The sequence below is a fragment of the Acinonyx jubatus genome, chromosome D1 (assembly GCF_027475565.1).
Source record: "Acinonyx jubatus isolate Ajub_Pintada_27869175 chromosome D1, VMU_Ajub_asm_v1.0, whole genome shotgun sequence".
Taxonomy (NCBI): domain Eukaryota; kingdom Metazoa; phylum Chordata; class Mammalia; order Carnivora; family Felidae; genus Acinonyx; species Acinonyx jubatus.
The window spans coordinates 107,214,961-107,238,414 of NC_069390.1; the positions used below are offsets into that span (position 1 = coordinate 107,214,961).

A 23,454-nucleotide genomic window follows, 5' to 3' on the forward strand; every position below is an offset into this window, starting at 1 on the left:
TGAGAGGAGGCGGAGAGGCAGGAGGGACGAAGACGCACCTCCCACGGAAGCCCCGGGCGCTAGCGTACCAGAAAACAGTAGTTTTCCCTCAGACAGACAGTAGAAAAGAATTGGGACGTAAACACTCGTTGCCAGTAAATTTCAAACGGTAGTGCGGTCTTAAAAGGACTCTAAGTATGTGTAGTAGCCTCGCTTACAGGTACAGAATAACATTCTGAAGAGTAAGTGAAACAATAGTAGATGAATGTGGAGAAGAAATAATGTCCTAGGAATTTTAGAGATGAGAAGGGGTAAATCCTAGGAAGGCCCCAGTCATAAAGAAAGGACTGGATAAATGAAAGTGAGCTAAAGAGTATAGCTAATATTTATTGATCACTCACTTTATTCCTAGGCGTTGTTTTATTTTTTTATTTTCATGTTTTAAATATAATTCATTGTCAAATTGGTTTCCATACAACACCCAGTGCTCATCCCAACAAGCGCCCTCCTCGATGCCCATCACCCATTTTCCCTCTCCCCACCCCCCATCAACCCTCAGGTTGTTCTGAGTCCTTAAGAGTCTCTTATGGTTTGCCTCCTTTACTCTCTGTAACTTTTTTTCCCCCTTCCCCTCCCCCATGGTCTGTTAAGTTTCTCAAGATCCACATGTGCGTGAAAACATATGGTATCTGTCTTTCTCTGCCTTATTTCGCTTAGCACAATACCCTCCAGTTCCATCCACGTTGCTGCAAATGGCCAGATTTCATTCTTTCTCATTGCCAAGTAGTATTCCATTATATATATAAACCACATCTTCTTTATCCATTCATCAGTTGATGGACATTTAGGCTCTTTCCATAATTTGGCTATTGTTGAAAATGCTGATGTAAACATTGGGGTACATGGGCCCCTATGCATCAGCACTCTTGTATCCCTTGGGTAAATTCTCCTAGGCATTGTTTTAAATACTTTGCATGTTTGATCCTGTAAATACCTTGTTATTTTATTTTACAAATGAGGAAAGTGAGGTAATTAAGTATACTTGGAAGGTTCTCTAATGAGGCAGGATTGGCGCGTGGGCTCCTGACCCTGGGATCCACGCCGGCATGCTCTCCTGGTGGGCCCAGGCCAGGAACTCATGGCAGAAAAGATAAGAGAAAACGTATCAAAGGTATTAAAACGTATCAAATGAAATTACTGAAATAGCAAACCAAAAGTAAGTAGAGGTTATCAAAAAACCAAGAAAGAAATTAATAGATAAGCCTTTAGGAAGGCTGATCAAGGGGGAAAAGTAGAACACACAAAGAGTATTCAGAATTGAGAAAGAATTGAGAATTACTGAAAGGTGGACAAAACTGAGGCTGCTTGGAGTCTGTCTGGTACCATTATGCGCTTAGCAAAAGGTGCTTCCCTTGAGCCTGTGCAGTCATGTGAATAACTCTGTACCAATTGAAAAATAGCCTTGAACCAGGATACGCATGTCGGTGAATGTAAAATGGCTTGATGTTCAGTCCTCCCATTGCTGTGGTTGGGAGCTTGTATGTACTGAGTAACCTGCTCTCTATAGACATAATTAGAGATAGAATAGGGATTGTTTAGAAAGCATGAAGATACCATGAACTGTAATTACTGCTTATTTATTGAAACGTTAAAAGATAGAAAATGGGAACAGGTGTTGTAGGGCCTTCAGTGATGACAAACTTGCCGAATACCAACTGGTGGGAAAATCTGATGTAGTGAAAGTTTTCCTTTATTTACAAGATGCCACAAAAGGATTTTAAGCAAACATTTAGAATTTTTAAATACCAGCTTTGAAGCAAGGCCCTGAATGCTTTTTCCTTTTCTTTTCTTTTTAATCAGCGTGTTACAACATGCAAATAGTGCTCAAAGGCTGATGTGAAAGAATGACGGTGCCTCGAGCCCTTTTCAGACCTTACCCTGCTCCTAAGATCCCAGTTTTAGTTCTTGGCTCTTTCTTCTGGCCTGGTTGTTTCATGTATTTTTCCTTATTGTCTAGCTTCTTAACTGTGGCGGGTTATATCTGGTTTTCCTTGTGGCCCTTCTGGCCAGAAATGGACCTCCAGCGTATGTTAACAAAATGAAAGCGTACCGGGTCCCTTTCTTTCTGTCTGTGATATTATCAAGCAGTTGCAAGTTTTTATCTTGCTGTTCTCAGGTAAAGTAATCATTAAATGATTTTGAATTAGTTTTATCCCTTGAAGAACAATAGAGATCAAAGGTTAGCAGTCTTTTTCTCTACAGACCGGATAGTAAATGTTTTAGGCCTTATGGTCTATCCAGTCTCTGTCACAGCAACTCAATTACATAGCTCTTAAGCCGTCGTGGAATGAAAGCAGCTACAGAAGTTGTGGAATGAAAGTATATAAATGGGTGAACACGGCTCTGTTCCAGTAAAACATTATGGGAACTAAAATGAGAATTGTATGTAATTTTTATTTGTCATGAAATATATTCTTTTGATTTTCCCTCAACAATTTAATAGTGTAAAAACCATCCTTAGTTGGTGGGCCAAACAAAAACAAGCAGCTTGCTGGATTTGGCCCACAGGCCTTAGTTTGTTGGCACTGGTGTGATTCTTAAATAAGCGCCATGTTCTGTATTATTGTAGTAGCCAATGTGGAATTGCTTGTATTTCTGTTGTGGGAACCCAAAGTGGGAAAACCTGGTGTCCCCTGGCATGCCCGAGGAACAGAGAGTAGAAAAGCGTGGAGAAGAAGACCGTAGATGGGGCAGTGGGTTAGCTATGGGGGTAGAATTCATCTGTCCGAGGCATTTAGTAAGTACACATTGTTTCTGCCACTGTACCAGGTACTGTAGACAACAGGTAGTGTGTAGCTTGGTCTTTGGCCTGGAAAAGTGGCGAAGACCGATAATTGTAAATAAATAGACAGATAGTGACTGAAAAGATTATGGTCTGGCAATACAAGTATGCCCAAATTTATGCCTACAGTTATCAACTGGATGGTAAATTTATAAAAATTATGAGGAACTAGAGAAGAAGTGTATTTCAGGAAGCCCATAGTATTTGAATTTGAAGGGCCTTATGTGTTGTGTTAAGGTGCTTGGCCTTTATCCACTGTCTAGGACAGTGTTTCTCTGTGCTGTAGGATCAGATTTTTTTTAAAAAATTTTCCAGCCCATTATGAACTAATAGTTTTATAAAATACAATAAAAATTATAGAAAAATGAAATAAAGATATTATAAAATATACGTCCAAATTTTAAGTTAGATTGAGCCAACATAAAATTACTCTTTAAGATTGCTGGAAAAATTTATAAGCACCCAGGTTTTGTACTTAACTCCTCACAGGCTGATAACAGATATATCGTGGCTGACAATTCTCACACTGTCACTGGTCTGTGGGCCAACTTTGAGTGGTACTGATCTCTCCTAGCTAATATGGGGTCTCTGCAATTTTTCAGCAAACAATGACATAGTTATTTTTGTGTTTAGCATAATGAATTTTTTGTCAGCACAAGTGGTAGTTAGGTTTCTGGGTGGAAGGATGGAAACCAAGGAGCCTTGGAGTCATCAATGCTTGAAATGTAGCTCAAAGTGGAGGAGAAAGTGAAATTGACTCTTTTGATTCTCATTAATTCATGTACAGGATAATTCTTGCAGTAGCCTGTAAACTTCTTGTAGGCAGGTACTGTATTTCTTTTAGTAACTACATAAGGCAGGCACTTTTCAGAATATTTAATGACTGAATGAATGGGTCAGAGAGGTGAGGCAGAACCAGGAAAGAGTAGAGTATGTATAAAACTAGAATAAGAAGGGTTTCAGGCTGAGAATATAATGAACAGAATCAAATACTTTCAAATAAACGAGGGTGATAATTGATAAGTATTTATTAGATATAGTAATTTGGAAGTCCTTAGGGAGATCACTTTAGTGACATGATAAACTTAGATAAAAGATGTGTTTCCCATTTCTGTTATCCAGTAAGAGAATGAATAGAGATACCCTGTATTTAAAAAAAAATTTTTTTTTAACATTTATTTATTTTGTGTGTGTGTGTTTATTTATTTTTGAGACAGAGAGAGACAGAGCATGAGCAGGGGAGGGGAAGAGAGAGAGGGAGACACAGAGTCTGAAGCAGGCTCCAGGCTCTGAGCTGTCAGCACAGAGCCCGACACGGGGCTCGAACTCACAGACCGTGAGATCGTGACCTGAGCCGAAGTCGGACGCTCAACCGACTGAGCCACCCAGGCGCCCCTAACATTTATTTATTTTTGAGACACAGAAACAGAGAATGAGCAGGGGAGGGGCAGAGAAAGCCCCTGAAGCAGGCTCCAGGCTCTGAGCTGTCAGCACAGAGCCCAATGTGAGGCTCGAACCCACGAACCGTGAGATCATGACCTGAGCCAAAGTCAGACACTTCACCAACTGAGCCACCCATGTGCCCCTCCCTTTTTTTTTTTTAATTTTTTTTTTTAAGGTAGAGATACCCTTTAAATATGACACATCATTAGGGCGCCTGGGTGGCTTTGTCAGTTGAGCATCCGACTTTGGCTCAGGTCATGATCTGATGGTTTGTGAGTTTGAGCCCCCCGTGGGGCTCTCTGCTGTTAATGCAGAGCCCACTTGGGATCCTCTATCCCCTCTCTCTGCCCTCCGCAACTTGTGTGTGCGCAGGTGCTCACTTTCTCTCCCTCTCTCTCTCTCTCTCTCTCTTACTCTCTCTCAAAAATAAATAAAAATATTTAAAATATGACACATTCTTAACTAATGCTAATTATTTGAAGAAGAAAAGTGATAACTTTAATTAGTATTGTATGTGAATGTAAGATCAGTATTGTATTTTTTTCTTCCATCTTAAAAAGGGAACTAAGTCTCTAAATGGAGTTGAAATTGATTTTTAATAATTTGTTCTGAGTTGAGCAAAAAATTGAAATGTGAATAATTTGGTTGGTCTTGTTTCAAATTGATCTTTAAGAAAGCAGTTATCTAATATTTTTTATGTGATTCTTTGTTAGAACCTTTCCAGTAACATTCTATTTTCATTATAGAATAAAGTTTAATCTTAATCTGTACTGTACCAGGCAAGTATTTGGCCAGTAGTTTGTAGGAAAAAGATTATGGATTGAAAGTATGTGGGATATAAATTCTGAAGAGTCAGGGAACTGAAAAGCATTTGAGGGCTGTTAATGGAAAGAATAGAAGTTGTCTGGAGCATCATTATAGCAGCTAATGTAGCAGTTTGTTGTGTCCTTTAGTTGCTTTATGTCTTAGAAACAAGTTTTAGTAGCATCTTTAAATTGAAGAAACACACATTAAACATGATATCTATTGCCTAAATGTGTGAATATTGGTACTTGGTCATCTTTAATATTGTCTAGATGGAAACGTTATTTGAATTTTCCCTCTGTGATTGCTTTTCAAAAAAAATAAAATAAAATGGACTTTGGATATTTTTCCCCCCTTTTCTCTGAAAAGATCGTGATCATTTTACATTACGGTGGGTAATGAAATTCCAGGCAACTTAAGATAAACTGTAATTTTTATGCTGTTTTTTATTATGAAATATAAATATTCAGTACTCTTCACAAGAATTTCAAAAGTTCTCTCTACATCTTTCCATAGAATGAAGACCAAGAAGTGGTCCTGGTCAGAACAGATCGGTCTGGAGGAGTGTGGCCTGTGAGCACAGCAGGAAAACCTCTGGAATCTACAGGAGGAAGAAGGAAGAGGCAGATGGTGTGTTTACCATATGTCATTTTTAATTCGGAATTCCTTTCCCCTCCCTGGCTTTGTTTGCATCAGACTACTTCAGAATATTTTCTAAAGTGTAGGTTTATACTACAAGCATTAGAAGGTAGTAAGTTATAGTATTACTTTTATTCTCAGGTATATCCGTTTGCATTTTACAAAATGGAATCTAATTCAACTATGGGTTTCAAATGCAAACATGGAGTGCTTAAAGCAATTTTAATTTTGTGTACGTTGTTTTTGCCATTGTTTCTAACTTCCTTTTACATATTTACCGTAGCTCTTAGGGAAAATTTTGCATTAGCTAATTTGAGCCCTGGTGATGGGGTGTCGATATACAATAATGTCTTAATTATGTGGTTCCTGTGATCCGTTATAAGCCTTATTTTCTTTTCCATCTTCCAGCTCTACCAATTAGTTTTTAGCACTACCCTGAGGCTCTAGAGATGGTAAAAAGAGTGTATTCAGTTTTCCCAAGTTAGATTTTTTGTTTTAAATTTGGAAGATCATACAAACGGTAATTGGGTCCACAGAAGATTTGTTTGTTCATAATTTTTTCTGTCATATGTTTACTATTTGTCTATTGAGTGCCTGTGCTGCTGGAGAGAGTAGTTGGTTCAGCAGATAGAGCGGGATAGATGCCTCCTCTAATGAAATGGGAAGAATTAAGGGTTTGGAGCTGAGATGGGGCAGGAGAATAGTAAAGGTTTGAATTCTGTGGAATGACGGAACTGGCTAGGGAGCCATAGATGCGTTATCCAATGGCATCAAGGGCTCTGTTTGAGTTGCCTGCGGCCGAGCACTTTCAGGTACAGGGTAAAGAGGGCAGACACATTCATGTGGGACCGAGGTTTGCCTTTTGAGTGTAATGACAGGATAGGAGGGCCAGAAATTAAGGGTCTGGAACCAAGGAGTGATTGAAGCCACGCAATGTGAGATTTAAGCTAGTGATTTCAGGAATAGGAATGTTGGGAAAAGTACTGGGAATGTGCTTCCAGAGGTCTCAAAGAGGTTGAAGAGCGGGTTTTGTTTGGCTAAGAGAGTGTGATGATAAGGGACATATGGGAGATGTGACTTAGGAGAAAATACATGACACTTTTCTTTGCTACAGGTAGGTATGGAACCCACTGATAGAAAGACCCAGGACTGACTTAGATGAGAATCAGAGTATCAGCCTTGTCCCTGGCAGAGCTGTGTGAAATGAGTTTGCTCATACTTGCCCTCTGTTTTCAGTGTGCTCACTTTATCTCCGGATGGCTGTGCGCTTCCCTCCACAGCAGTCAGGAGTTACTCCAAGGACAAGAGCAGATGGGAGGGAAGAAGGGTAAAGCAATTCTGCCTTTTCCCCCAAACCCGGAAGTCAGATAATGCCATCCCTGGGGAAGAAGAGAGTAATGGGGCAGAAAGAGGAAGTGGTATTTGAATGGAAATTCTTCCAAACCGGAAACACATAGAAAAGGGATAAGCTGGAAGGAAAGCTTGTGATACGTCGTGGCATGTTGTACATTTAATATGAGATTTATAGGTAATTAAAAATACTTCAGAGACCCAGACCCATGTTTTCACTAAATAATGTTCATTTTCTCATAGGCTTCAACTCACGAAGAAAAAGAAAGGGTTAGATACTTTCACGATGATGATAATCTCAGCCTAAGTGATTTAGTCAAGAACGAAAAGATGGGAACAGCAGAAAATCAGAACAAACTTTTTATGAGAATGGCATCTAAGGTAAGATATATTCCTAGGATATCTTTCAGTTTTGAGAAGCTGGTTACTCCCATCTAGCAATGATGTATTTTTCACAGAGGTCTGTTCTTTCTGATCTTGATTTATTTGAATAAGTCAAACCCTTTGTAAGACGTTAGGAACATGCATTTTGGAATTGATTGGGAAGTATATATTTGAGATTGATTTTGTTTTTATTTTTTATCTTTATTTATTTCTTTGAAGTTTATTTTGAGAGAGAGAGAAAAAGAGAGAGGGTACGTGCACGAGCAGAGGGGCAGAGAGAGGAAGAGAGAGAGAATCCCAAGCAGGCTCCATGCTGCCAGTGCAGAGCACGATGTGGGGCTTGAACTCTTGGAAATCAAGAGTAGATTGCTTAACCAACTGAGCCTTAGCCACCCAGGCACCCCATTTCGTTTTTAAATATAAGCTCTGGTTTAGTTTTTTTATGTATGCCATGAAAACATTAATTGTGTATTTGATCTACCAGTTAAGGGAAAGTCTTGGGCCAGAGTTTAATGTTAGCAACATGCTGCTAGTTAGGTGACCAGTATGTTTTGTCTTAATGTTCCTCCAGTTCTTCATAATGTTTACCACAAGGAATATATTTGAAGTAAGGTATTACGGATTATAGAGGAGGCATCTTAGAATAATCTTAAGTCTGTTTATATGAAAACTTGTATTTGAAAACATTTTTTTAATGTTTATTTTTGACAGAGAGAGAACAGAGTGCAAGCAGGGGTGGGGTAGGAGAGAGAGAGAGAGAGAAAGAGCGGGGGAGACACCGAATCCGAAGCAGGCTCCAGGCTCCAAGCTGTCAGCACAGAGCCTGACACAGGGCTTGAACTCACGAGCTGTGAGATCATGACCTGAGTTGAGGTCGGATGCTTAACCGACTGAGCCACCTAGGTGCCCCTGAACACTTGTGTTTATATTTCATATTTAAATGAAAATGTATATTAATACATCATTATGGTTAGTAGGATTAATATTTGTTGCAGATAGCATTCTTTGTTGCAGTCCCTTCCAAACTTGCCCACTAACATTTTTGATACAAGAGATATTTAAGCTCAGCTGTCTAACAGGGTTTGACTCCCCTGGAGCATCAGCTTGCTGTCTCTTTGCAGAAGCAGTTTTCCTGGAAAACAGCTGTCTGCATTTGTTTACATATTGCCGAAGATTGTTTTCACTCCATAACAGCCGAGTTGAGTGAGTTGAATCGAGTTGAATGAGTTGAATCGTTGTGACAGAGACCTTATAGCCCACAAAGTTGAAATATTTGAAATACTTTGGCCATGCCTTTGTGATACCATTGGTTACTTTTTGGTGGTGGGCGTTTGGACCAGGTATCTGAGGTACGGGAGGAAGACTCTCCTGCCTGGTGAAGAACTTAATGGAAACTAGAATAAAGATAACTAGAGGTATCTGTGTATGTATATGTGTGTTGGGAGGAGTGACACAAACTTGGGTTTAAATAGAAATGGTCATTCTTCCCATCACTAAGAATTGTAAATTTAGCCCATAGGATCATTTCATTTCTCTTCATCTGGAGGGAAAGACTAGAAATCAATCCCCTAGGGTCTGGAATTTCATTTTTATGAAAGTTTTCTTCTCAGAAATGGGGCATGCCACTTTATGTGGAACTCTGAATTAAATACAGTTTTAGTAATCTGAGCGTAGTACGTTCGGGTGTATACACAAGATTAAAAAAAAAACCTTGTTAAAAATTCTAATAGTCATTTGTTCACTTGTTCATTGAACAGCTGAGGGGTGCACAGTAGTCCCTATGCTGGTGCTGTGAGTAGGGATCCGATGAGTTCCTCCCCTCCAGAGGCTTATATTTCTAGTGGATGAGACAGAAAATGAACAAATAGATGGTATAAAATACTATATAACATAAGTAATATTACACAAAATAGGAAATATTTTTGTAGGAAATAAAGCATAATCGGAGGTGATAGGCTGGTGTTTTCAGTAGAGAGTTGAGGGCAGGCCTCTCCCTGGAGGTGGTGTTTCTGCAGCCTGTGAACAAAGTCGGGGGGTGGGGTCCACATGAATATCTGGGGGAGGCTATTCGTGCAGAAGAAACAGCACATGCAAAGGGTCCACAGCAGAGGCGAGCTTGGAGCATGTGTGACCTGACCAGGGGCACAGGGAGGTGGGACAGGGGAGCAGAAGAGGCGGGGGACACAGCAGATCTTACAGGCTGTGGTGTGGGAGCGCACGCTTTCGTTGTTAAGTGATGGGACGCCATTGTGAAACTTCGTAGTAGGACAGTGTCATGATTTGGCTTATGTTTTGTAGTTGCCCCACAATTCTTGTGTGTTCTGTTCTGTTTTTTTCATTTGTGGAAGTTTCTCTTGTCATCTTCCAGCTCCGAGGTTCTTTCCTCCACTGTGTCTGGTCTGCTTATAAACCCATCATTTCTTCATTTCCGTTGTAGTGTTTTTTAGGCTCTAGGATTTCTTTCTGACTCTTAGAGTTTCCACCTCTCAGCTTACATTACCTGTCTGTTCTTGGTGAGCCTATGCTCCTGGACTGTGAGCCTCACCCGTACTTGTCAGTTTGTTTTTCCTGCTTAGTTGGGAAGGGATGGCTGGGGGGGCTGGAGTCAGGTGCTCCCTTTACTTCAGGTGGGTTAGGCCATGATAAAGCCCCAGCAGGTACAGCTCTGGTAACATTGTTCCTCCTGAGAGCTGGGCTTAAGATGAACAGAATGTTCTGGTGTATTTCACAGTGGTGCTCCTCTCCCTGCCTGCTGCTGGAAGCAAGAGAGCACCTGGAGGTAAAACTCACACAACTGTGGGGACTTTATCCATGACTGGGTCCCCCTGGAGTTGTTAACTCTCAGACTTGTCCATTTTGTCCACACTGAGCCTCCAGCAATTTGTCAGCTAAAGCTTAGGTTTTCCTGGCCTGGCGGTGGTTCCCACGGAGCTCCTGCTCTGTGCACACAGATAGATTGTGATTCCCTGTACCCCCCTGACTGGCTCCCTGACTTTGGGGTAGAGTCGCTTTCCTGAGAGGCTAAGGAGAGGTGTTGATTTTTCAGCTTCTTCAGCTTTATACTTGTTTTTGGGGCAGAGTGGCAGCTTCTCAGCTCTTTAAATGCCAGGCTGGAAACTGCTGTTTTATTTTTGAAAGGATTTTTCTGGCAGCTCTTTCAAGAAGGTGATGTAGGGAGGCAGGAGTGGAAATAGGGAGATCACTTTAGGAGGGTCTCGCATTAACTCAGATAGAGCCTGGGATTAGAGTGTAAACTGGTGAGAAGTGTTAGGCCTTGGGGCAGTGCTGATGCTATTTACTGAAATAGAAAACCCTGCAGGGGTCACATATCGCTGGAGGTAGGAGATGGGGAATACTCTCACACATACGTGCTATACGAAATGCCCATGAGACATTCACATGGTGCCGTGGGCTCATTGCCATGGAGCTCTGGGTCTGTGTTGGCTCTCACAGACGCTTGGGTGCTCTGAACATTGAAATGTATATAGAGCCATGGGACCCAGGGAATTATTAAAGTGGCTCTGAAGACTGAGCTCTGGAGCACTGTGTGGAAGGGGACGAGGAGGGTTCCACAACTGATGCTGAGAAGGGGCAGCCACTGAGGCACAAGGAAGACAGGCCGTGGTGGTTGAGAAGCGGGAGAAGATAGGAAGGAGCCTGTGAATAACTGTCAGTTGCTTCTGAGAGGTTGAGTCAGATCTTTGAAGCCAGGGAGGTGACCGTTAGGTTTGGCATTGTGGGGGCTTCTGGAGACTCAAAGGGAAGGCCTCTGTCCATGTGCAGAGGCAGATGGGCTTGTAAATATGGTAGAAGAAGGAACGGGGCCCCCCCTCTTACTGTTCCCCTTAGTTTAGTGAACACTAAGGTTTTCAGCTGGGAGTCATGGTGAAGAAGGGGACATCAGAGGGTCGAGAAGAAAGAGCGAAATGGTTTTTGAGAGAAGCTGTGTGAAGTAAAGCAGGATTGCCAAGCAGTACTGAAGGTCCATCTGAGGTTTACAGTTATAAATTTAACAGTGAACATGGCAGGGTGTTCGTGTGGTTTTTTTTCTATCATGTTTGGATGGAGACTTAGTTTTACTGAATCATGATATAGTCATCATGACTTGTTTTGTATTTTTCAGATTTTACCACCATTGTATCTTGCTTTAAGGGTGCAGATAGTAGACCATGTTTATGTTTTTTTTCTCTGTTTGTATATTATAAGATCTTTTAGTAATATTTGTATTGGATAGGGTTGTTTTTAGTACTCACTGAGTTGACAATGATCATGATCCCTGAACATCTAAAATCTTTGACTTTTTGAAAATTTGAGTTTACTAAGCTAGAACATTATAATAGGCACTGTAAAAATTCACAAATGGGATGTCACCAAATGGCAGAGTAATGGCCATCACCTCCATCCCCTCACAGAGATCAGCCATCAGGTGGCTAACGTGACCAAGGAGAGCTCTAGAGTCTGCATAAAACCTTCAGCAACACAGTGGGACAGAAACACAGGAGAATGACTGCACAAGATGGGAAAGAGGACAGCTTCACTTTTGCTTGGACTGTCCTGTCCCCACGCTGGCGTTGCTCAGCACCGAGAGGGAACACTCCAGCTAGGAAGAGTTCCTGTGGCAGGGAAAAGAGCAGGGTGAGTGACCAGCTTCCCTAGTGTTTCGTGGCACCACGTGAAGTTCCCACTTCAGTTTCCGCCCACCCAGGGGCCGAGAGCAGAGACAGAGAGACAGCTAGGAACAGGGGAGAAAAGTAGGGGCCCCCAGGAGCAGCCACACTGCGGGTGACTATGGTTCCCAGGGGTCTGTCCTGCAGACAAACCAACAGCATTTGCCCCTGGAGAGAACAGTGAGTGCTGCCGCTTGCCCTCGTGTGTAGCTCTTGCAACAGCCCTTGCAGCCTCTGTGAGCCCCCCGGAGATTCCGCCGAGGATCACGTGGATGTTGATGGCGTGGACCCCGGTGACTTGAGCCAGTGAGCCACCGCCCTCCCCAGGCTTGTTGCTACCATATGCTCTCATACTTGGCACCCTATGTCTTTAGACCTGAGGTCACCACACACCCCAGCATGCCCCTGCGTGCAGATAGATATTTTCCCTTACTGCAGTCCATAAAGTCTGGAAGAGAGGACTGCTTTTTCAAATGCACATCTACACAACGTTGTAGGGATTGTAAATAATTAGAGAAACATGACTCCAACAGTAAATATCTAATTACCGTCACCCCCCAAAAAAGAAGGTAACAGGCATTACCTGATGAAGAATTCAAAATAATCGTTTTAAAGATGCTCAGAGAGCTGTGAGGACATTGATAAGCAGTGTAATGATATCAGGAAAACAATACAAGAACAAAATAGGGAGTTCAACAAAGAAACAGAACACAAAAATAAACCAGGCATTGGTAGTGGAAGAATACACTGAGCGAACTGTAAAAAATTCAGTAAAGAGCTTCTCTCGCAGACCAGACCAAACAGAAAAAAGAATCAGCTCACAGAGAATTTGTTTGAAATCATCCCATCAGAGGAGCATCAAGAAAAAGGATGAAAAGGAAAGGAAGAAGGCATATGGGTCTTAAGGAACACCGTAACAAATAATCTGCATCCCTGGAGTCCCAAAGGAGAAGAGAGGAGAAAGGGATAGAAAGCTTACATAAAGAAATACTGGTTGAGTACCTCCCAAAGCTGGGGAGAGATTTGCACTTTTAAGTTCATAAAGCTAATAAGCCACCCCAAAATTTCAATCCAAAGTGATCTTCTCCAAGACACTATTTAAAACTTAAATTGAAGAAAAAAAGAATTTTAAAAGCAATAAGAGAAAAATTCTCTCCTACAAGGAACCCCTTTAAGTCATACAGTGGATTTCCCAGCAGAGTCCTTTCAGGTCAGGAGAGAAGGGTTTGGTACAAACGCTGAAAGAAAGAAACTGCCAACCAAGAATATTTCACCCAGCAAAGCTGTCCTTCAGAAAGGGCAAGATAAAGACTTGAGCTTGTCACCACTAGGCCTGCCTTCTAGGGAAGGCTGCTAATTAGTGACATGAAAACATATGAAAATGTACAACACCCTAGTAAAGGTAAGAATCTAGTCAGATACAGAAGGGTGTTAACCACTTAACTCTAGCCTGAAAGTCGAAGGACAAAAGTATTAAAAATAGTGATAGCTACAATAATTCGTCAATAGATACACAATATAAAAAGTAAAGTGTGGCATCAAAAACATGAAATGTGGGTGTTGTGGGAAATGAAAGGGTAGAGGTTTTCTGTGAGATAGAAATTGTTAGTTTAAAATGACTTCTGTCTCTAAGATGTGTCAGGTCAGCCTTAGGGTAACCATAAACCAAAGCCTGCAGTGGAAAAGATGAAGGGAACCAGTGTGTCCCCCCGTGGCCAATCATCCATTCACAGAGGAGGACAGCAAGAACGGAAGGAAAGAAAAAGGAACTGCCAAACAGCCAGACCCATTCACGAGATGATGATACAAGCTCTCACCTGTGAACAATTACTGGGAGTGTAATGGCTTAAATGTTCCACCAAGAAGGCAGAGAGTGGGTGAATGGATAAAGAACCAGACTCAACTATCTCCTTTCTGTAAGAGACCCACTTCAGCTTTAACAACACAGATAGGTTCAAAGTGAAGGCATGGGAAAGAATAGTCCATGCAAACGGGAACTAAAAGAAGCAGGGGTAGCTCTACTTCTACAGACAAAATGGGCTTGAGGTCAAAAACTGTAACTGGACACGAATAAGGTCATTATGAAATGATAAAGGAGTCAACTCATCAGAAGGAGATAATAATTGTAAATACATAAACACCCAACATCAGAGCCCCTAAATATGTCAGGGAAATAATAACAGATCTAAGAGTGCTAGATAGCACTACAGTAATACTAGAGGACTTCATTCAGTACCTCACTTTCATCAGTGAACAGATCATCCAGCCAAAAAAAAGCAAGAAGGAGACATTGAACTTGAACGACACTTTAGATCAAATGGACCTAAGAGACATATACGGAACATTTCATCCAACAACAACAGAGTGTGTATTCTTCTCAAGCACACATGGAACACTGTCCAGGATGGAACATAGATTGTTATATCACAAAGTTAATCTTAAGAAATTGAAAAATATAGAAATGATGGCAAGTACCTTTTGAGACCACAGTGGCATGAAACTAGAAATCAGTAATGAGGAAACCTAGAAAATTCACAAATATGTGAAAATGAAATAACACACTCTGGAACAACGAATGGGTCAAATGGAAATCAAAAGGGAAATCAAAAAAAAATATGGAAACAAATGACAGTCTAAACAGAATATACCAAAACTGATGGGATGCAGCCAAAGCAGTGCTAAGAAGGGGGTTCATAGTCCTAAACCATCTATAGTTACAAAAAGTAAAGATCAGAAATAACAACTTACCTCTTATACCTCAAGAACTAAAAGGAGAAGAAGGAGATAGCAAAGACCAGAGTAGAAATAAATGAGCTGGGGAATAGAAATACAATACAAAAGAGCAAGGAAACTAACTTTTTTTTTTTTAAGATAAATAAAATTGACCAACAATTAGCTAGACTTAGCAAGAAAAAAGAGAGAGGACTCACATAAGTAAAATTACAAATGGAGGCACCTGAGTGGCTCAGTTGGTTAAGTGTCTGACTTCAGCTCAGGTCATGATCTCGTGTTTGTGGTTCAAGCCCTGCGTTCGGCTTTGTGCTGGCAGCTTAGAGCCTGGAGCCTGCTTCAGATTCTGTGTCTCATTCTCTTTCTGCTCCTCCCCTGCTCGCACTCTGTCTCTCTGTCTCTCAAAAAATAAAATAAAATGTTAAAAAAATTTTTTTAAATTACAAATGAAAGAGGAGACCTTTCAACTGATGCCACAGAAATATAAAAGATCATAAATCAGATACTGTTATGAACAATTACATGCCGACAAACTGGACAACCTAGATGAAATGGATAAATTCCTAGAAATAAGCAACCTACCATGTCTGAATTGTGAGGAAATAGAAAATCTGAACAGATCAATAAAAAGTAAGGAGGAGATGAATTCATTTATCAAAAACCTCCCTTTAAAAGCCCAAGGCCAGAAAGAAAAGGAACAAGTGGGCGCCTAGGTGGCCCAGACGGTTAAGCTTCCAACTCTAGGTTTCAGCTCAGGTCATGATCTCAAGGTTCGTGAGTTCAAGCCCCGCATCGGACTCTGCACTGACAGTACAGAGTCTGACTCTGGTTCTCTCTCTCCCCCTCTCTCTGCCCCTCCTCTCCTCTCTCTCTCCCTCAAAATAAATAAACTTGAAAAAAAAACAGGAAAAGAAAAGGAACAAGTAAAACTGTCTCTGTTATTTGCAGATGACATATTATATATAGAAAACCATAAAGATTCTACCAAAAATGTGTTACAGCTAATCAACAAATTCAATAAAGTTTTAGGATCTAAAATCTATATATAAAATCAGTTGCATTTCTATACAGTAATAATTAACTATCAGAAAAAGCATATTAGAAAATTCAACACTCTTTTATGATAAAAACTCTCAAGAAATCGGGTATAGAAGGAACATACTTCAACATAATTAAGTTCATATACGAGAAACCCACAGCTAACTTCATACTTAACACTGAAAAGTTGGCAGTTTTCCTTCTACAATCAGGATAAGACAAGAAGGTTCACTCTCAGCATTCCTATTTGACATAGCAGTGGCAATTCCAGCCGGAATGGGTAGGTCAGAAAAGGAAAGAAATGGCATTCAGATAGGAAAGGAAGAATTAAAGTGTTCTCCATTGAAGATGTGATCATGTATTAAAAAAAAAATGCTAAGGACTCCACCAAAAAACTGTTAAAACTAATAAACAGTTCAGTAAAATTTCAGGATACAAAATCAGCATGTAAAAACCAGTTGCATTTGTATAAATTAACAATGAACTATCTGAAAAAGAAATAAACAGTTTTCATTTACAGGAGCATGAAGAGCGGTGAAATACTTGGGAATAGATTTAACCAAGGAGGTAAAAGATCTGTACACTAAAAACTATAAGACACTGATGGAGAAATTGAGGACAAATAAATAGATACCCCAGGTACATGGATTACAATGGTTAATGTTAAATTTTCCATACTGTCCAAAACCATCCATAGGTTTAGTGTAGTCTCTAGCAAAAGTCCATCACCATTTTTCACAAAAATTGTAAAAGCAGTCCTAAAATTTGTATGAAGTCACAGAAGACCCCAAGTAGCCAAAGCAATTTTGAGAGTACAAAGTTGGAGACATCATACTTCCTGATTTCAAACTATAGTACAAAGCTATAATAGTCAAAACAATCTGGCACTGACATAAAAAGAAACACAGACCAATGAACAGAATTGAGAGCCTAGAAATAAACCCTCACATAATATGGTCAACTTTATTTGGCAAGAGAGCCAAGAAACTTGATGGGGAAAGAATAATCTCTTCAAAAAATAGTGCTAAGAAAACTGGATATCCACATGCAAAAGAATGAAATTGGACATCTGTTTTGCACTTTTCACAAAAATTAACTTGAAATAGATTAAGGACTTAAATGTTAAGACTTAAACCATAAAATTCCCAGAAGAAAACATAGGGAAAAAGCTTCATGATGTAGGTCTTGGCAGTGATGTTTTTTTGTTTTTTTGTTTTTTGATAAGACAAACCAAAAGCACAAGCAACAACAAAAAAATTAGCAAGTGGGACTACATCAAACTAAAAAGCTTCTGTAGAGCAGAACAAAGGCAGCCTATAGAATGGGAGATAATATTTGCAAACCATCGCTCTGATAAAGGATTACGATCCAGAATATGTATAAAGAGCTCATACAACTTAATAGCCAAATAACAAACAGTTCAATTTAAAATGGACAGAGGACTTGAATAGACAAAATTTTTCTAAAGACGACATTTAAATGTCTAAGAAGTACACAGAAAGATGCTCAACATCAGTAGTCATCAGGGAAAAGCAAATCAAAACCACAGTGAGATATCACCATACACCTGTCAGAATGGCTTTATTAAAAGGAGAAGAGATAATGTTGGTGAGGATATGGCAGAAAAGGAACCCCTGTGCACTGCTGGTGGTGGGAATGCAAACTGGCGCAGCCGCTGTGGAAAACAGTGTGGAGGTTCCTAAAAAAAATAAAAATAGAACTATCCTACGACCCAGTAATTCCGCTTCTGGGTATTTATCCAAAGAAGATGAAATCACTCTCTGGAAGACATTTGCAACCTTCACATTCACGGCAGCATCATTCACCATAGCCAAGACGTGCAAACAACCTAAGGGTACATTGATGGATGAATGGATAAAGAAGATGTGATGTGTATGTATTTGTGTGTGTGTGTGTGTGTGTGTGTGTGTGTGTGTGTGTGTGTGTGTATTTCAGTAAAGCTGGGAAAAAATTATCAATGGTATTTGCCTTAAAAATTCCATTCCTGGTCTACACACACACACACACACACACACACACACACTGGAATATTAGTCAGCCATGAAACATCCCTAAGGCATTACTGCCATTTGTGATGTTGAATGGACCTTGAAGGCATTATTCTAAGTGAAATAAATCAGGCAGAGAAAGACACATAATGTATGATCTCATGTGTAAGTGGGCTCTAAAAACATCAAACTCATAGAAGCAGAGTAGAGTGGTGATTGCCAGGGGCTGAGGGGTAGGGGAAGAAGAGGAGACGTTGAACAAAAGGTACTACGTTTCAGTTATAAGATGAATAAGTTCTGGAGATCTAATGTCCTGCATGGTGACTATAGTTAACAGTGTTGTTTATACACGTGAAAGCTGTCATGACAGTAGTGCTTTAACGACCTCACTGCAGCAATAACAACGGTAGTGATGTGAGATGTGCAGTATTAACTAACCATATTGTCGTAAACATTATGCAATATGTACGTATCAGATCATCACATTGTACACCTTAAACTTACACAGTATGTGTGAACTGTATCTCAGTAGAGCTGGGAAAGAATTTTATCAATTGTATTTCCCTTGAAAATTCCATTCCTGGTCTGCATTAGCTACAACGGAAATTTTTGACTTCCAAAATAATGTCCCAATTTTATAAAATGACAAATTTAGGATTTAATAGATGTACAAAATCATCCTTATTAAGTGGAGTTATAAATCTTACCAGGGTAGACAGTTGGCATTCAATAATAAATGTTTATTTCCTACCTTCTGTTCATTTTTTACATTTTTCATAAATAAATACTGTTTTTATTATATGATTTAGATATTACCAAATAGTCTTTGGTAGAAAACAGCCAGAACTGGTAACAATAAGTAAACTTACAAGCCAGATGCATTTTTGAGTGTGAAACTGATACACTTAAAACCCAGGTTTTAAAAAAAAAATCAGTTATGTATTGTTGAATTTGTAGTGGTGTTAAGATTGTGACATGGGCGTTTTTCTCTGAGCAGATTGTCTTCTGTGTATTACTTGATGGAGGTGTTAATTTCGTTCTAGCGGCTGAGGAGATACCATCCCACCCATCTTCCTCCTGCCCGCAATCCTTTTAGCTTTTTCCTGTTTTTTTTTGTTTTTTTTTTGTTTTTTTTTTTTCTTTTTGGCTCCAGATTGATTTGTATATGATAGCAGAAGGAAGAGGTTGGCTTTTCATAGGAAAGGATAAGCTTTTTTTTTAATTTTTTCATGTTTATTTTTGAGAGAGAGAGGAGTGAGAGACAGAGCATGGACAGGGGAGGGGCAGGGACAGAGGGAGACAGAATTTGAAGCAGGCTCTAGGCTCTGAGCTGTCAGCCCAGAGCCTGACATGGAGCTCGAATCTACAAACCCTAAGATTATGTCCTTAGCCGAAGTTGGATGCTTAACCTATTAAAGCCACCTAGGCGCCCTGAAAAGGATACGCTTTTTAAGAAATACACAAGGTAATGCTAGACCCTATCTATATGCAGTAGAGCTAATGGAATGACAAGTTACTATAAAAATACTGGTTTGGGGGTGCTGAGCCTGGGTGGCTCAGTCGGTTGAGTGTCCAACTTCAGCTCAGGTCATGACCTCATGGTTTGTGAGTTCGAGCCCCGCGTCGGGCTCTGTGCTGACAGCCCAGAGCCTGGAGCCTGCTTCCAATTCTGTGTCTCCTTCTCTCTCTTCCCCTCCCACACTTGTGCTCTGTCTCTCAAAAATAAATAAATGTAAAAAAAAAAAATGCTGATTTGGCACTGTGATTTTTTTTTTCTTTTTTGAAATTACTTAAAAAAATTTTTTTTATTCTTATGTTAGATAACGTACAGTGTAATCTTGGCTTCAGGAGTAGAATCCAGTGATTCATCACTTACATATAACACCCAGTGCTCATCCCGACAAGTGTCCTCCTCAATGCTCATCACCCATTTCCCTCCCCCACCCACCCAACACCGTTTTTTGTTAATTGTGTCTGATAATTAACCCTAGCATAGTAACAATTTATTTTGTGTGTATAATACTTAAAATCAGCTCTGCTAAAAACCTGTAGTACTAAAAGCTTAGTAAAAAAAAGTATTTGAGGGCACCTGGGTGGCTCAGTCAGTTAAGCATCTGACTCTTGATTTTGTAGTTCGTGGGATCGAGTCCCATGTCGGGCTCTATGCTGTCACTGCGGAGCCTGCTTGGGATTCTCTCTCTCTGCCTCTCTCCTTGCTGGTACTCTCTCTCAAAATAAAGAAATATTTAAAAAATATCAAAAAAACCCCAAAGTATTTGGGTGTTAACCATTTTTATCAATACCATGCTTAATCTTTTTACTCTTAAAAGACTTTGAATTCACAGGTGTTATTACATTTTTAGAGCCAGTCATATGATTGCCTTATTGTCTAGATATGTTAAGTATTTTCATCAAGAGACACAAAAGCTCATCTGTATTTCTTCCTTTATTAGTTGAAAGGCATTAGTCTAGGATAGAGATTGGAAAAGTTTTTCTTACAGGACCAGATAGTAAATATTTTCAGCTTTCCGGTGCAGCCACCAGAGGTGGCTGAAGGTGGTACGGTAAGTGAGTGGCAGTGAGTGATATGGGGGTATTCCAACAAACCTTCACTTACATACACACGTGGTGGCCTGATTTGGCTTGTGGGCCATGGGTTGTCAGTCACTGGTCTGGGAGTCTAAATGATAAGTTATTTCCATGGGAAATGTCTTTGAATTTGGGTACTTTCCTTACTCAGTAGTTACCCTGAAAATGGATCTTAAAAGGCCCTGGGAGAGGTAACCAGTCAGGCATAGTTGGTATTAGATCAAGATCCTGTTTATCCATTTTATCCATTTATTCTGTCAACAAATACTAATTGATCGCACTGGTTGTGTGAGGTGTTCTTTTGAGGATTCACTGGTGCATTAGGAAGACATGGCCTTTGCCTTTAGGGAGCTTACAGGCTGGAGAAATGAATTCAGTAATTATAGATGTGCAAATTACTGTGAAAGACAAGTGGAAAGTCTTTTGAGAGAAACACCAGGGGGTCCTACCGTAAATTGGGAAGTCAGAAAGTATTTCGGGTTGGACAGCAGTTTTGATGCTGCTTCTGGTCAGTATTCATTCCTACCCTATCGTATATTTTTTACTGTCCATCCTTTTGTTTTCCTTTCTTTTTTTTTTTTTTTTTTTTTTTTGGCAATTCTGAAATTCAGATTATGTTTACTTTCTTTTATATTTTAGCATTAAGTCTCTAATAGTATTTCTTTCTTATAACCAGGTTAAGAAAGGAATCTCATGCCAAATACAAATTTGATTATATTTTTGTGTTTGGATAGGACATTTATGATTTTTTTAATGATTTCTGTATTTTTTAGTTTTCCTGAATATTTACTACATAATTCATAAAAAAAAAAAAAAGGGAACAATCAGAAATCCTGAAAAAGAGGGGTATGTGCGTCTCTTACCGTACATATGTATGTGTCTTAGAGTATGGCTGGTACTACGTTCATTACGATGTGGTAGGAGACCGTAGGTACCTAGTAACTTCCTTTTTGGAAGTTTCTTCCTCTAGAATCCTAGAACCGAAGCATATGTGACTCTGGGGAGAGATTTTGCGAATCTTGCTCACCCTTTCACCTGTTACTGAAGAGGAACCGGGGACATTAAGAGAATCACATGGCCAGCGCCAGGCTGAGTGATGTGTCCGAGTCCCCACAGCCAGTGAGGGGCAGAGCTGGTATCGCAAGCCTCAGCCCCGACTCACAGTGCAGCTTTTCCCTGGAAGGTTACGGCCTTTCATGTGACTCGGGTTAACGGGTAGTTGTTGGTTGTTGCTTAAGTTTAGTTGTCTTTGTACAGTTTCCATGTGTCATGTATTGGTGTCTGTGAATAAGTGGTGTGTGCTTTGCTCTTTCTTAAAATACATCCTATCGACTCCAACTTTCTTTAAATATAAACTTTTCCATTTAAAATCTAAGACGTCAGTGTTTCCTTGGCAACATAAACTTAAGGCGCATCTTCATGAGATCTCTGTACATCTTTGCTCATTAATTTTGTTAGCACCGTGGGCAGTAATTTTATCCTTTTTGTACTCACGGTGCATTAAAAATGGACTGGAGGGGAGAGAAGATGGAAGGTACATGAGAAGAATAAGATCGGAGAGAAAGACTCAAAAAGTAATTAGGGTTTTACCTTAATATGGTAAGAAAACAAGATGATTTTATGGTCTAATAAAAGATGCCTGCATTTCTGTTGATAAGTTCATTTTTTTCTGAATTTGTGACACTCAAGGCTTGATAATTTTTTGATGGAGTAGTCTTGAAAATGTGAAGTACATATTTCCATAAGAGATGGTAGAACTTGGAATCCTTTTTAAAAAAATTTCCAGCAAACTGTATTAGTAAGGGTAAGTCTTGAGAGGTTGGGGGGCTCAGCTTTGTTAATGGAGCGATCAGAAGGTGAGGAGAATCAAGACTGCCACCTCCTGACAGGACCCCCGGCTGTGTGGGTGCTCAGGACAGCCACTCCTGTCCTCGTAGACATTCTCTCACCTGGGCGAAATTAGCCTGGGAAAAAGCTAATCCATGCATGTGAAATTATGCATATTGTCCTGTGACGTCCTCTACGGAAAGTTTGGAATTTGGGCATCAAAAGATGATAGAAGTGATATTTTGCTTTGGTATGTAACTGAGTAAAGTCTGATGTACTTTGTTCATTTTTCCAGAAGATGTAGGTTTGAATTCAGTCCAAGCTGCTAACAAAATAGTTGTGTTTTGTTTCGTTTTCTGAGCATCTTAGGGGTGAGAACACCAGAAAAGTAATTTATCTAGCTTTCTTTAGTTCAAGTCCCATTTCTTTTTTTAATACTAAGATATGCATTAAATTTAACCATTTTCAAGTGTACAATTTCATTGACCTTAAGTACATTCACAATGTTGTACACCCATCTCTACCCTCTGTTTCCAGAATGTCTTCTGTCATCTCAAGCGGAATCCCTGTACCCATGAAACAGTAACTCCCTTTCCCATCCCTGTGTCTCCATCAACCCTGGAAACCTCTCTTCTACTTTTGTCTCTATGAATGGGCCTATTCTAGGTACCCCGTATAAGTGGAATCATATACCATTTGTCCTTTTGTGTCTGGCTTACTTCACTCAGCACAATGTTGTAGCAGGAGTCAGAATTCCATTATATGTATATACTACTTAAAAATAGAAGCAATCTGTGCACCTGTTGATGTGTATCTGGGTTGTTTCCACCTTTTGGCTATTGTGAGTAGTGCTGCTGTGAGCATTGGTGCACAAGTATCTTTCTGAGTCCCTGCTTTCAATGCTACTGTGTTTTTATCTGGGTGTGGAATTGCTAGGCTGAATGCTAATTCTGTGTTTGGTTTTCTTTTTTTTTTTTTTAATTTATTTTGATTGCTTTTTGTATTTATTTTGCTTTATTATGTAATTTATTTTGAGAGAGAGAGAAAGTGCAGAGAGAGGGAGAGAGAGAATCTCATGAACCAGAGATCATGACCTGAGTCAGACAGTCAACCGAATGCACCCCCCACGCACCCCTGTGTGTCTTTTCAGGAG

General features: G+C 40.0%; 1 protein-coding gene across 2 annotated transcripts in view; it reads left to right on the forward strand.

The window, feature by feature from the left end:
* CWF19L2 (CWF19 like cell cycle control factor 2) overlaps positions 1 to 23,454 on the forward strand; it is a 149,130-nt gene that overhangs the window by 86,967 nt on the left and 38,709 nt on the right. For both annotated transcript variants that reach the window (XM_015082097.3, XM_027036406.2), the window contains exons 11-12: positions 5,585 to 5,698; positions 7,301 to 7,438. In XM_015082097.3, the coding sequence (XP_014937583.2) occupies positions 5,585 to 5,698; positions 7,301 to 7,438 (252 nt within the window). The remainder of the gene's footprint in view (positions 1 to 5,584; positions 5,699 to 7,300; positions 7,439 to 23,454) is intronic.